We start from the raw sequence: 15,268 nt of genomic DNA, 5'->3' as shown, positions 1-15,268 counted from the left end.
GAGAGGGGCCGAGGCGAAGGCAAGGGCCAGGCTGGCGGAGCGGCGGTGGGGTTGGCCCGTGGCAGAGCGGCAGCTCGCACCCCCCAACTGCCCACGCACGGAAATCGCATCCCCGGGCGGGCGCAGCTGCGGCGGGCGCGTGCGTGCGGCATGCGAGGCCGACGGGCTGCGGCAACCGGTGTCTCCAGCTGCACCGAGCCCCTGCGACGCAAGGAAAACAGCGATTAACCATATGTTAAAAAGCACCTCGCGGGTACACGGCACTGGGAACATCCCCATCCTCGTGCCAGGCAGCCGCTGCCAAGCTCTTTGCACCACGACCTGCTCCCGGAGGATCCGGCTCTTCCCCACGTCCTCCATCATCCCCACGGAGCCAGTCCCAAAGCCACGGTGCCGAGCGAAGGCAGTGGTGGCCCTGGGTACACCACGGGTGGGGGAAGCACCTCCGGCCCCCGGCACCTTATTTGCTTACCGCCTCGCAGCTGCTTTTTCCTGCGTGCCGGGCTAGTTTTGGTTACGCTGGCTGCCCGCGACAGCCGCTCGCTCGGGGCTGCTTCGAAAGGCGGCAGGAAGATAAAAGGAACGATACACAACCCCCCCTCCCACGGCAAACACCGGCGGTTTGCTGTTCCGGTAACCCCCCGGTGCTCGTTCCTGCTCGGCCCCTGCCCAGCGTCCCCCCTTGTTGGGGACCCACAGCCCCAGAAATAAGCAAATTTGGGGCCAGAGGAAGCGCTGGGGACGGCGGCAGCCCGGGGCGGGCGAGGGCTGGCGGGGCAGCACACGAGGGTGGTTAGCAGAGGTTCAAGGGCCAGAATCGTCCTCGCTGTTTTCCAGGCGATGCTTTAGGCTGAAAACCACCCGGTTCTCTGGCTGGCACCTGGACACTGTAAATGGCTGACAATAAAACCAGCCCCAAAAATTTCTGGTTTGGGTCGTGGGGCTTCCCGTGGCAGATGGGGCTCCGGACCGACTGCTCGTCCTACCCCCAGGCTGCTCTTCCAAACCTACGGGTACTAAACCCAGCCCAACACCTCCCCTCCCTCCAGGACGGCGACAGGGTCCCAGGGGAGAACAGGGACATTTGGGCACCCACAGCCCCGCTGCTATGGTCAGAGGGGAGAAGCTGAAAGGCTCATTTGTTCCTTTTCTGGCCAGCTAAGCTCACCTCTGCAGGTAAGGGAATAGGAAACACAGTTATCCTGGACGTGCTCCTCAACAGCAGCGAAGCACCGTGCAAACCCGGCCCCGCGGTATCTCCTTTTCCCCAGAAAATCAGCACATCCCCGTGGCAAAGGACAAGCCACCACCAGCACGTCCCGCTATCCGGGTAGAGAGAAATGGGGAGGGAGGTGGGAGTGCGGCATTGGGCCAACGGTCCAAGGAGCTGTGTCAAATAAATAAGGAAAAATCTGCCCATCCCACCCCAAACTTCCCTTCCTTTATTCTTGGAAATGGCTCATCCCCAAAACATTGGATAACACGAGCTCCCCTCCACCACGGTGCAGGGGGTCCCGGCACGGGGCCACGAAACCTAGCCGGCACCAAGCATCCTCCTCCTGTGCCACGGCAAAAAGCAAATTGCCTCCCTGTTGATAACCCACCTCCTTTTCTTAATGCTATGAAAATAAGGGGAGAAGATTTCACCCATTTTGCCCCAAAAAATGAGCCACCAGCTAGGCTTACAGCTCCGGTGCTCAGGTGGCATTTGCAAGAATAAAGCCTTGGGGAAATATAGGGGAAAAACCCCGGGGAAATGGGGCTGCAAGCAGTGGCCTCGTCGGCACCCGCAGCGGATCCCCGGGCTCGTTTTGGGAGTGGGAGGGAGCGGGGCGGAGGAAACCCGCGGCTCCAGCCTGGGATGGATTATTTGAGCAAACTAAAAGCAGCGGTTTGTTCCCTCCTGCACCAACGCAGTGGAAAGAATTTCCAGCTCCGGCTCCCGGGTGGAAAAGCTAAAAATCTGCGTTTAAATAGTAACAGGTTTTGGAAAAAGAAAAAAAAAAAAACACCCACCACAGGAGATTGAATAAAATAAAGCTTAAGCTGGGGTGGTTTTTTTAGTTTGGGGGTTGTGTTGGGGTTTTTTTAGCTTCTCTGTGTCTCCGCTTCGAGCAGACCCTTTCCGTAACCTCGGGGAAAGGTGAGGCAGCGACTCTGCTGTGTTCGGGAAACTTCTGCCAGAACTGCCACAACCCCAACCCAAAGGGCATGCTGCAATTTCAGTATATCCTCTTCTTGCACCCTACAGGTATCATTTTATTTCCTCCTTTATTGCCCTAAAACTATTTTTTCAGCTAAATTCCCATTGATACCCCAGTGGTAAATGTTAAGTAAATTGGGGTTTTTTGCCCAGTAATTTTTTTTCACCCTTTAGGGCTCCGCTGCAGCCTCCTGCCCTTGGCCGCGCGGCTCTCGGCTGCCCCCGCACCACGAGCCCGATGCCCAGATGCCAAAACCCCTCCGACCCAGCACGGCGGCGGAAAAGCACCGTCCAGACCAGGGAAAAACACTACAGCGAATTCGTAACCCACGGTGGACGTTCACATGCCACCACAAACAGGCCACTCGCAGCGAGTCCAACACCCGGCGACAGAAAATTTAATAACATTTTCCTGGCAGCGCCAGGGAACAGTTTAGGAAACCAAACACGGGGAGATGTGGAGGCGGCGGTGCCAGGAGCTCCGGCGATGCCCCACGCTGCCCGGTCAGCTCGGCTGCCCGTCCCTGCCCCGGGAAAACGTGCATGGCCCCAGGAGGACTCACATGTCCCAGGGGAGGAATTTCAGCACGGAAAATGGGGTTGCACCTTTCAGCTGAATTTGGCAAGACTTGGGGAAGAGCAAGGTGGGACTGTGGGGTTTTTTCTTCCTAAAAAAATAGAAAAAAAGGGATATTGGGGCTGAAAAGGCAGGTAAGAAAATGCAACTAGGATGCATTTTCCAAACAGGATGCATTTGCTCCTGGGGGAGAGATGCTGCTCAGCACTCAGCAAAGGGCTGCTGCGGCTCGGTGGGGGGAATAGCGTCCCCCAAAACTGCCGCCCCAAGGACCTGGTGAGTGTTTACACCGAGCCGAGCACCTTTGATGAGGCTGTAAGCAACCACTGAGGACATCACACTTGCTTAGCACGCAAATTAAAACAGTACCATAAATAATAATTAATAAGTCATAATAAGTAATCATTAAATTACTAGGTAATAAAAATAGTAAGTAGTACCAGTAAGTAATGAATAATAATAAACGTAACTAAAGTGTTCCACTAGCCAAGCGCTGTGGAAAGCGTGGTGGCTCCCGCTCGCCGCATCCAGCAGCGGCCGAGCAGCTCAGGCGCATCTCGCTGGCAGCATCCCTGCTCAGAGGGCACTTCTCCCCCCGCCCCGGGGGCCGGGACCAGCCGGCCCAGGGGCTCTCAGCATTAAAACACTCGGTAGCCACCCCTCCAGGAGAAGGCAGGCAGGGAAGGGGTTCCCTTCCTCCCCGGCGTGACCCCAGCTTTTCCCCGCCGTAGGGTGCCCACCCCAGCGTGCGCCGCCAAACCCTCCCACCCCAAACCCTGCCCTCGGCGGGAGGGGAAGCACTTTGACATCCCACCCCACCGGCATTAACCCGCCGGCACGAACCAACACAAACCGCCCTCCCTTTCCCCCGAAAAGGGGCTCACTCCGCCGCACTCGTGGCACAGCACAGCAATTCATTTGCTTTGCCACTGGTTTTTTTTTTGCTCAACATCTTGCACGTGGCAGGTTTTGGATTGAATTGCAACCGGTGTGGACCCAACTCCCGGGATACCTGTAAGAGCCGACCCACAGGGGTTTCAAGATGAAACTCCCCAAAAGCATAGCCCCAAACCAGTAACCTCAATTAAAAATGGAAAAAAAACCCAAATTACAAGATACTGCTTCTAAATCCAAGCAGCTTTTTCGCCCTTTCCCTGCCGAGGTGAGGAAGTTGCTCTCTCTGTTCCAAAAGCTGGTATTGCAATCGATATTTCAATCGATATTTCAATCGATCCTGCTGCCGCCTGTAGCCGCGTCACGACGTACGAGCTGGGCTGTTTATGGATAAGGAAAACCCGAACTTTGCAGGCTGGGTTGGAAGGAGACCCCGCGCCAAGCTCGGGGCTGAAGGGAGCCCACTCCATCCTACAAGCGCAGAGGTTTGGAGGGGGTGGGTTTGGGGGTTTTGTTCCATTTGTTCGTTGTCCGGAGGAAATGCCTCTGCCATGGCAGACCTTTGCGAAATTTGGAAGTTTGACTATCGCGTCTCAACCCGTCTCCCATCTGCTGGTAAATACAATCAGGCTGATAAAACGCGGCCGGTGCATCTGCAGGGTGGTGCGTCCTCCGACCCCAACCCCCCTGGGCGCTAATGAGCTGCTTTTCAACTCAATTAATTCCAACTGGGATTATTATTATTAATTTTTTTTGCAGAACTCCTTGCCCCGGCTGACCTGGCTCCCCCCCACACACACACTTGCTTTTTCTGGTATCTGTTCTCAGAGCATGGTCTATTTTCAGCAATCCTCTTGGATGGGTTTTCATGGAAAATGAAGTCTACGCTGCCCTTAGTTTAGATTATATCAGAAGAAAAAAATTTCTGTAGGATAGAAAAGATCTGTTCTTCTGGATGGGAAAAAGGGGCGAGTTGGACAATTAATACTTCTCATGGATGAACTCTCTGGGGATCACATATCTCTGTGTAGTTGAAGCAGTTTCTTTCCTAGAGCGAGATAACTCAGAAATCCCTGGAAACACGAGTCCCGTGTAGGCTTTTTCCATAATCTCCTTCCAACTACCTATAATATCTGTATGCATGTCTATAAGGATGAAATATTATACATTATTATACATAGATATTACAGTATTATACATATATGTATATATACATAGATACCTATATACATTTATGTCAAAAAGGGGTGAAAAAGGGAAGAATAAATTGAATTAGGCTTTTCTAGAGAAAAGAGGAGCCCCAGAAGAGGCCTGAGCCGGGACTGCCCCATCTCCTCCCGGGTCACTGCAGGACTCCCCTCCGGAGGGGAGCGGATGAAAACACTACCGCTGCTCTGATGGGGTTTCCATTTACCTGCAGCCAACAGAAGGTCCCTGACCTCCAAAGCGTGCAAAAGCCCAGAAAAACTGCAAAACCCCCCAAGGACGCGGTGATCCGAGGGGAACCCCCTGCGGTGGCCCGAGCGGGAGGGCCAGGGACACAGCTCCGTCACTTCCCCTCTCCCGTGCCGCACCGCTAAGCCGGCCTTTTCTGTTCTTATTTTTCCACTTACTCCCCACATTTTCCTTATTTTAGACCTTCTGTTGACTTGGAGGTTGGAAATGGAAAAAGAAAAGTGCAAACAGGCAGGTAAAGGGAGGGTTATCCCGACCCCGGCTGCCCGTCTCCCAGGGACGGGCGCTGCCTGCTCGGCAAAATCCAGCTGAGCCGAGGTTTTACAGGGCAAATCCCTGGGGATTCGGTCACTGCTGCCTGCCGGAGGGGCCGGAGTCACTGCTCAGCTAATTGAGTTCCTCCTCGAGGATCTCTGCGCTTTCGCTCCCCGCAGCAAAGGAAACAGAAGAGAGAATCTCCCCCACCCAGGCACCCCTCCCAAAAAATAACTGATTTTTATCAGCAACAAATGCAAGAAAAACTGTTTCTGAACCAGAAGAAAAAACAAAACCAAAAAAACCCCCATATAATAAAGCAAATATACACAACACAGCCCTTGCATTTGCTCGGAGGGTGGCTCTGCAACGACTCCAGGGATTTTCTCCAAGAAGGGGAGAAAAAGAAAAAGGAAAAGGCATTCTGGCCATCCATCCCCCCAGGAGGCCATGGGCTGGCCGTAGGGGACTGGTCCCAGCGCAAGGGACGGCTCCTGGGAGCAGTATGGCCATGGCCGGTGGCTTTGGGGACCACGTGGATGTGCTGGAGGTGGTTTCACCGGGATGGAGCAAAACCCATCAGCGCCGGGGCTGCCCCCGGCACCGTGTCCCCCATCACTCCCGCGGCCATCCGGACGAGACCGCCCGACACAACCCTGCCCTCGGGTCCGAATTAATTCACATTCCTTCCCCGCCTCCCCCCGACCGCCGGTTTAAAATATACATAGAGGCTAAATAGCAGGAAACACCCAAAGCAAAAATACCACGGACAGGAACCCAGGGGCACAGGGGACACGCAAGAGCAAGAAGCGGATTTCCTCCCCAAAACATCACACCTCCGACGGTGACGGTGACCCTGCCGCGCGGCTGGGCCGGGCCACCAGCACGCTGTCACTCATCCTCGAGTGCCCTCACCCTTCGGCCCTGCAGAGCCCGGGATGGGCTCGGACCTGTTAGCTCTTGCTAGAGAAGCAACATCTTTTTGTTGTCTGTGTTTTGTTTCCCCTCCGTAAAGGGATCTTCTATCCAAAGGTGTCCTACGGTGACTTGCAAATGTTAGTGTGTGGGGGGGGAAATTATATATACACATCTATTATATGTATATATATAAAAATATATAATAATATATAAAAGTATACATAATATATTAGAATTATATATTATATTATACATTATACTATGTACTATATCAAATTCTTTATATATTTTTTTATATCTATCTATCTACATATATATATATCTGTCTCTCAAATGGGTTCATGCGGGAGCACAGGCAACAGAGCCAGGACCTGCGTCGGCACATCCAGCAGATTGCTGAACATCTAAATTTTAGGAGGATTTTGATGATCAGAGCAGACACATGCGTTTAGGAGTACTACAGGTCTAGACTTCCAGAAGAGGTACAAGATTTCAGCCACGGTGGGTCACAAAGAGATGCCATCGTGTGCCCCGAAGAAGCCTGATGCCTGGGGATGTGTTGGACCATGCGGCGCGCGGGCACGGACCCCGTCCCGGGAGGGAGATGGGACCGCTACCAAACCACAGCCTGACCTTGGGCTTCCCACCTCTGCGGGTGAGAAAGAGAAAAGGCTTTTACAGAGTGATAATGAGCAGCCAAACCTCAAAAACTGGGAGGTTCCCACAAAAAAAGGGCGAATGCTGGTTATAGACATGAGGTTAATCGCTAGCAAGGATTATTTCAACTCCTCTTCAAAAGAGCGACGTTTTGGACTCAAATCCGACCCTCCTTTCATGAGATGACTGGCTCAACTCCGGCAAGTCACCCACCTTGGAAAAGACCCATTAGCATTAATTGCATTAATCCTAGCAGGAATAACGAGTCTCCCGGGCCAGCGTTGCTCATCACCACCCGCCCGGGCATGGCTCGGGCGCTGGCGGAGCAGGCGGCTGCCTGCAGCCCTGCCCGGGAGGGGTTAACCGCCTCCGGAGCAGCCTCTGGCGCACGCTCACGTCATGGAAATACTCAAGTAACCACAATTTTCTCTATTGCTTTTTGGCTCCGGTTCTGCAACATTTCTACACTTCCAGCCCAGATCTCTGCTACCTGTTTTCCAGCGAGGTAATTGGTACAGACAGCAGCTCAACTGAGCAGTCGGTAATTTTTTTTTAATATAGGTTACTGTTATACTTTCTACCTCCAATGCTACCAACACTGGGATATAAAAAAAGATCGTGAGTCACAGTACCGGCAAAAAAATTAAAAAAAAAAAAATCAGATGCACAATAATAAATGGAGGTGGGATGGGGGGTTGGTGCTTTCTGGCTTTTGCTGGGTATTAACATGGCACTGGGTTGGACTGAGCCCCAGACAGCCCTGTCCTGCCGCTGCCTGCCCACCCACAGCGGCCGCGGGCCCCTCTCCTCCATCCCTCCCACCTTCCCCAGTCCTCCCAGTCTCCCCAGCATCAGCTGTTTCTCCTGCCCAAGGCGTACTGACTGACTGGGAGGGGCTGCCCTCGTTGCCGTCACCCCATCTGAGATGCAATGGGAGGTCATCCGTGAACGCTAAGTGAGAACCAGGGGAAAGGGGGGAAAAAGGGGGAAAAAAAAGGAAAAAAGAAAGAAAAGATAAAAAAAGCAAGGAGAAAACCCCATCCCTCTCCCGACAATCACAAACTGCCTTAATATTTCCTCCCTGTAATTGAGACCACAAGCGCCAGCAATGCTCCCGGAAAACGCCGGCCCAGCGCCTCGGCTCCCGGTCCCCATCCCGCTCCCCGGTCCCCCCCGGCCCGCTCTGCCAGCCGGTTGCTGACCTAACCCACATCGCAGCAGCCAGCCCGGGAGACAACGTCCTCCTCTTCGCACCGCCGATCAACACGGCGAGCCCAGGGGCCGGGCAGGGAGCGCGCACTGCGTGCCAGCGCTGCCCAAGCATCCTAACGGGCTTTTTTTGGGGGAAAAAAATTAAATAGGAGTTTTAGAGCATCCTTGTGCCACCCTGCTTCAGCCTTACCTGCCGAGAGAGGTTTGCCATTCTGCTTTCACTGCCCTAAACCCCACGGAGTATGGCTTAGGTGCTGCTCAGAACCTCTTAGCGCTCCTTCGCGCAGCCCTGAAAACGTTAGCGGGGATGCGGCACCCACTGTCTCGCCCGGTGGGCTCAGCGAGCCCCGAGAAGGGGTTTGGGGGGGTCGGCCACAGCGATGCCTCACAGGGAGGAGCCCCTTCCCCAGGCGCGGGGCTGGAGCCGCTGGGCGAGAGGCACAGGGTGCAAACACTCAACTTCTGGCTCATGGCTTACAAAGAATAACCCTAAAATAAAAAAAAAAACCACAACACATTTTGGAGGGGCATCAGCATCCTAACCGACTCTGTAAATGCTGCGTGTAGGAGAAAAAGCAAAGCTGGCTCCTCCAGAGGTTGGAACTTATGAAAAAGCATCAAATAACCTCATTTTTCAGGACCAGGAAAATGAAAGCATCTCAGGGCTGTGGGCAGGCGCACCAGCCCTGCCGGGTTTCGGATGCCTTTCGATAACCAGTTGGGATCCCCGCTGCAGATCGCAGCAGGGCACCGGGAACGCCGCTCTCAGGGTGGAGGGGTTGGTTTGCGCACCCCTCCTCGCCGTAGCTCTCGAGCGCTGCACAGGGCGGTTACCACCACCAGAAAACAACAACCATCTGCTTTAAGTTGCCCCACGTTGCCCGTGCTCAGCCCTGCTTCATGCCACCACCGGCAATTTTGGGCATGCAGCAGGGATTTACCGTGGAGGTCCGTGCCAGAAGCATCACCCGGGCTGCGGATGCACCAGGACGGACCCAACCCGCAGGACTGGGGTGATTTAGCAGCAGCCGGGAGCCTCCTGCTTTCACACCATCCTTTCTGCAGGAGGAGATCAAACGCAGAGCGAAAAGGCAGTGGCTTGGATGCTTCTCAAAAATTAAAATTCTCCTTGGTGGGAAGAAAGCAAAAGCAACACCAGGCATCGGGTGATGCTTTTCACTCAAGAAAAATGTTTTTGAGGGGAAGCTTTAGAAAGAAAAAAACCCATACTTGCAACATAAATATCAATAGTATTTTTCAGAGATATACCCCGGAGGGAGATGACCGTAGAAATGTGACTCAATAGCTTAAAATTGGATCTGGTGATTGGAGAGGGCTTAAAACACGCAGAAAGACCGAGGTTGCTAAAAAGGCAAAGAGCGAGCAGCCGCGCGGCTGCACTGGGATGGCAAGGACTGCACCAGGCGGGGCAAAAACACTCGGCTCCAGGAGGGAGGTCAAAATAGGCACCTGAAATGCTGGGGAAGAGGATCGGCCCGGGGGAAGGGGGGGGTATTTTGCTGCTAATGGTGCTTTTGGAGGACCCGCTCCAGCCCCTGTCTGGAAACAGTGCATCCCAAGTCGGCATCCGGGCATCCGCGATGCATCCGACTCCTCCTAAATCAGCATTTTGTAGCACCGGTTTGACCACTCCCAGCTTTAAAACCAGCAATGAAATAAAAATATTCACGCAATAACACTTGTGCCATAGGGGAGGCCAACCCTGGGGTACACCCGAGACCTGCACACAAAATCCCTTCCCCACCAGCGCAGCCCCTGCCCCTCCTCGCCCGGGAAACTTTCCCTGCCTGGTTCCTGCAGCGTTTTCAGAGCAGACATCAGTTTTTCTGAACATTGCTCTTTATTCACTAATTTTTTTTTAAAGGTAGCAATGAAAGCAGATAACCTCAGAGGACGGCGCAGGGATGAAAAAGGGCCTGAGTTTCCTCTTGTCCAATTAGGAAAATTTTGTGTAGTCTCTCCCCAAATTTGAAGGCACTCGCAAGGTTTCAGTGCCTCAGCATTTCTCCTAAGGGAAAGGATTTGGAGGAGGAGAAAAAAAAACAATCCCGTAGCATGTTTATGAATCAGACTGTTAAGCGTGTGTTTCGGGGGTGGAAAAGGTGGGCGATGCGCAGAAGAACAGAGAGCAGAGTTAGATGAGTCAGAAAATGCTGCTTTTCCTCTCTTTACCGGCATCTCAAATATTTCAGCATGAAGTAGAAATTTTATTTTTTTTTTTTTTTATTGTCGAGAGAGCTGGAGCATAACCTTGGCTGGTTAGCAACCGCCAGCAACTAATCCCATGTTAAGTAACGCACCGCAATTAGAGTACGTGCAGAGGCGCGTGCATGCACACGCGTGTGCCAATGGACATATGTACACATGCACACGCAGCCCTGGGTATAGGCTGGGAAGAGGATGGAAATAAATAATCTATCAGTGGGTTTTGCTGCTGCTTCTAGCAGAGCAGGGGCTTGGGGGCACGCTCACACCGAAGAGCGGAAAGTTCCTCGTGAATGAGCTCTGGTGGGTTTCGGGACAGCGGCAACACATCATGGGTTGGATTTGGGCTCGGGGACATCTCCTCCTCCCGCCCAGGTAGGCTCAGGCACACACGTGCAAAAATACGCGCAAGGGCTGCCAGGTCCTGAAATAACGCTTACAGAGATGTAGAGAGGTGCGTTATAGAAGAAAAGCCAATTTACTCATGGGCTTTGAGCTCGCCCAGCGCTGAAGCTGGCTTGAGTAACATTTAAATAGTCATCACGTAAATACTGTTATCGTTGCACCTTGCGGTGAGGCGCGGGAGGTTTCGAAGAGCATCGGGTACCACGATGGGGCTCAGCCCCGGGGCGGCGAGGGTATAGGAGGGGATGGGTGAGACCCCGAGGAGGGCTGACGGGCAGGGTCTGATCCTGCCCGGTGGTGTTTCCAACCACAGACGTCAGTGGGGCTTCTGCTTCGGAGTCAGAAGAGACGAAATGCAAGAAGAGATAAACGCCCCTATGCTGCAAAGAGCCGAGCACTTGACTTCGCTGACATTCACAGTCCATTTAGGTTACTGATGAAGCAAATAAAATTATGCATTTGCATTAACGCTGGCAATATCCTGCCTGAAATGTATGCTCATTTACACATGGAGAGCCATTTAGAAGAGAGAAATCGGAGCGATATTTAAAACAGAAAATCAGTTGACTGTCCGCGGGGCAACTCCCGCTTACGTCTGTCATTCCTTGGTAAAAACTGAAATGACTTCAGGGTAAGTTGTGCCCCTGCTTTTACATTTAGAAAGAAAAACGTTTGCACCCCGTATCCTCCTGCTCAGTCTATTATAAAATAAGAGATGCGCATTTTTTGCTTTTCTATTTTTTTTTTCCCCCTAAGTGTTGTGGTCTAAAAGCAACCTGTGGAGCTGGGTGCTGGCGGATGGGAGGGGGCAGAGGGGAGCGCCCGCCTGGCACACGTAGAGCATCACAAAGTATTTATTAATTAAAATTGACTTTGGAGATTCGGAAGCCTTTTGAGAATCGCCATGGAGAGACCTAAACGTTCTGCGGCTTCTCCAGTTTCCTTGGCAAATGAAACGGCCATGCTGACAGCGCCGACGACAGATCTGAAACTAGAACACGAGCTCTTCCTAACGGAGAAATATCTTCTTCCAGTCCAGTAATCTGTATCTCACTGCTTGGCTGCCAAGCCACGAACTGGAGATATTAAATAATCAGTATTGCTCTCTGTTTCCTCCTGCAAATGTAAATGTGAGCGCTGGAACTGAAAAAGCAATTTCAGGCTCCAAAAGAATACCCCTCAAAACAAAATATATATTTTTTTTATATAAACTGTGCCAATGGCCACTGCTTCTCACTTAAATTTGGAGCTCATTGCAGCTCGTATTTTTGAAATGCATCAACACAATAAAAAAAAGCAGACATCAGCTCTCTAAAGTACGTCGGGAGGCAGTTTTTAAGCAAGATGATGTATTTTAGATTGTGATTCACGACCACACCGGCAGTTTGATTTCAGGTTTAGAAGGAAATGAATGAATATGAGACAGGAGGGTGCGAAAATGAAACTAGCTGGAGCTGAAGGTCCGCTCTGCGCTTCAAGCCACGCAAGATTTGAATTTTCTTCCCCCTCCTGCGTGAGCTCAAGCGAGTCACCAAACTGCCCCGCACTTCCGCTGCCGGAGCTTAATTTAAGCCTAAATTTAATTTAATTTAATTTAATACAGGCCATCTTCAAGACCCGCGCTCCAGCGCAAGCCCAGCTCACCGTCCCACGCTGGGAGAGCTGCTGTGGGGAGCAAACAGGGCACCCTCGGGTGCCCCAGCGCAGTCGGGGCGGTCGGCTCCCGCTGCCGCGACACAACCTGCAAGTTCTCGCCACGCTGGAAAAAAAGGCTATTTGCTTAATAGCAAGGGATTAAACTAAACAAAGAAAAAAAAAAAAAAAACCAAACAAGCCACACAGGGACCCGCTCTGCATGATTTTAAGCTGTGCTAACCTGTCCCTGTCTCATCCGTGCCATGAGAAAAATATAAATACTGCACAAAAACTGCAAAAATTCAGAATTCTTAAAAATCTTCGACCACATTTTCACCGATGGTTGCACCGCCCACATTACTGCTCTCAACGTCCGTGCACATCACCGCGAGCTGCGTTGTAGAGGAGATGCAGAGCTCTGCTTTGAAGGCGAAAGCTGTGGGACATCCCAAAGCCAGAAGCTCTTGCAAATCAACAGCCTGCAAGAAACCCAACACTGGACTGTATGGGAAGCAAAACTAGGGAGAGGCGAGCACACAGCCATTGCTTGCAAGAGGGGGAAGGAAGAAGAAAAAAAATAAAAAGGCAAAGTAATTGCCAGCGCTAACCCTTTGCTTTGCACCTACGTCATACGTTCAAGCTACCTTGTTCAAGGCAGAGAGCCCGGTGCCACCGAGCAGCCGACGTGCCTGACTCAGCGACGATGATTCACTTGGGCAAACAGGAGGATGAAGGCACCGAGAGCCCCGCGAACATGATGCCTGTAGGTGACACGCTGCTGCACGGCACAGACTGCCCGTCACCCCCACGTTCCCGTGGGGCCGAGGGACAGCGCAGAAACGTTGGGAGCAATTATACCTTGAAATTAGACCGATCACCTGTTTGTTAAGGATGTATTATGTGTTCAGCCCCCGAAGCAGAGGGATCGCTCCCCTCCCGGCTAACCAGACGGGTCCCCAGCTGCCCCCCTCCCAAATCAGGTCAGACAAGGGCAGGTGTGCTGCTCCGCTGCTTACGCCTCGTGCCGAGTGCTCCATGGCAAGAGCTCCCAACCCAGCCCTGACCGCGCTGACTCAGGGAATGGAGCAGAAGCTGCCCAGCACGCGGAGCTCCGGCGGGATGGGGGACCCCAGGCACAGCCCAGCACGCAGAGCTCCGGCGGGATGGGGGACCCCAGGCACAGCCCAGCACGCAGAGCTCCGGCGGGATGGGGGACCCCAGGCACAGCCCAGCACGCAGAGCTCCGGCGGGATGGGGGACCCCAGGCACAGCTCAGCACGCGGAGCTCCGGCGGGATGGGGGACCCCAGGCACAGCCCAGCACGCGGAGCTCCGGCGGGATGGGGGACCCCAGGCACAGCCCAGCAGAGCGGACTGCTCCTGGCAGGGTTTGTCTAGAGGAGGCACGGCCTTCTGATCCCACCTAACACAGCCCTCCCAATGAATAAAGATGCAGCCAGCAATCCCACCAGCATCTACTCGGGCTCTCCTCAGCCCCCAACCATGAGGATCCAGCGAAAAGCAGACGCAAAAAGCTCCAACCCAGGAGTTTACACACTCAGCTCCTTACACAACTTCGAGAAAAGACTTCCTCCTCCAAAGCACTGGAGCAAACTCCCCCTAAAACCCTCCTGTTTCCATACGCAGAGTTAACGACCCACCTCCCGTCACAGCCTGAGCCCCCAAAATCCCTATTGACCCGGGCAGCTTCGGGCACCCCAGCACGTCCCTCCCGTGCACCCTCAGCGCTTACAAACGAGGTTACGAATTCCCCTTTCAAACCCCAGAAGGGGCCCAGCTGCTCCGAGGGTCCCCAGGTCAGCGTGGCACGCAGCGAGGCCGGCGCGCGCCCCGTCACCCCATCTCCCCCCGGCACCCCTTCCTCTTCCGCAGCAGCACCCACGGCCCAGCCAGGGCTGCCGCAAGCGGTGTCCCCCCCGTGACAGTTCTCGCCCCCCTTTTTGGGGCTTCCCTCTTTCACCCACAGGCAAGGGGGGAAGTTCTCCCTCTCCCTCCCCGACATACCCGGGTCCCCCCCCGCCCCCAGGCGCTCCGCCAGAGGATTAAGGCCCCGCTCGGCGCGGCTGAACCCGCTCCCCGGTGGTTAACCGGCAAACACCCCCCTAACCAACAGGTGACCGGCGGCGGATCCCCCCGGCTCCTCCGCAACCCCCGGGCCGGGGGATGCTCCGGGGGGTCCCCAGCGCAGCACCCCGGCCCCTCCCGGTCCCGGCCAGGGGTCCCAGCCGCCGCCGGCGGGATGCCGGTGCCCCGTCGGGGCTGCTCCCCCCCCCCCCCCCGGCCCCTCCCGGCCCCACCGGCAGCATCCCGCGGTGCCGTCCCGCCGCACTGACCATTGGGGCCGTACTTCTCCCGGCTGCGGCGGACCTGCTCGGGGCTGAGCCCGCAGCTCTCGGTGACACCGAAGCGGCGGAGGACGTCGAGCACCGGGAGGCTGTGCGCCGTCTCCATGCCCCGGCGGCGGCCCGGCCCGGGGGGATGCTGGGGGGCGGGGGGGGGGGGGGGGGGCGAGGCACACGGGGCGCCGCTCGCACGGCGCTGCCTCGGCACCTCTCCGCCCGCCGCGGGAAGGGGCGCCCCGCCGCCGGGCCCGCCCCTCCCGCCGGCACCGCCCTGCCCGCCGCTTCCCCCGCCTCCCCCGGGGCCGCCGCGCCCGCCCGCGCCCAGCGCCGCCCCCCGCCGGGCAGCCCCGGGGAGGGGGGGTGTCCCGTTCCCCCCCCGGGCCCCCTCAGCCGCCCCTTGGCAGCCCAGGCCGGCCCCCTCCTAAGGTGCCTCTGCCCCCCGCCTTTGTAATACCTTCTTCATTGCTTC

General features: G+C 54.8%; 1 protein-coding gene across 1 annotated transcript in view; it reads right to left on the bottom strand.

Annotated features, from left to right (window-relative positions):
- The window catches only part of ATP2A3 (ATPase sarcoplasmic/endoplasmic reticulum Ca2+ transporting 3), a 54,811-nt gene extending 39,903 nt beyond the window's left edge, over positions 1-14,908 (bottom strand). The window contains 1 exon segment of the mRNA XM_059829080.1: positions 14,791-14,908. Within this exon segment, the coding sequence (XP_059685063.1) occupies positions 14,791-14,908 (118 nt within the window).
- Between the last annotated feature and the right edge of the window lie 360 nt (positions 14,909-15,268).

The sequence above is a fragment of the Gavia stellata genome, chromosome 25, assembly GCF_030936135.1.
Source record: "Gavia stellata isolate bGavSte3 chromosome 25, bGavSte3.hap2, whole genome shotgun sequence".
Lineage (NCBI taxonomy): Eukaryota > Metazoa > Chordata > Aves > Gaviiformes > Gaviidae > Gavia > Gavia stellata.
The sequence above is the reverse complement of the archived record's forward strand: the minus strand, read 5'-3'. Positions and strand labels throughout refer to the sequence as shown.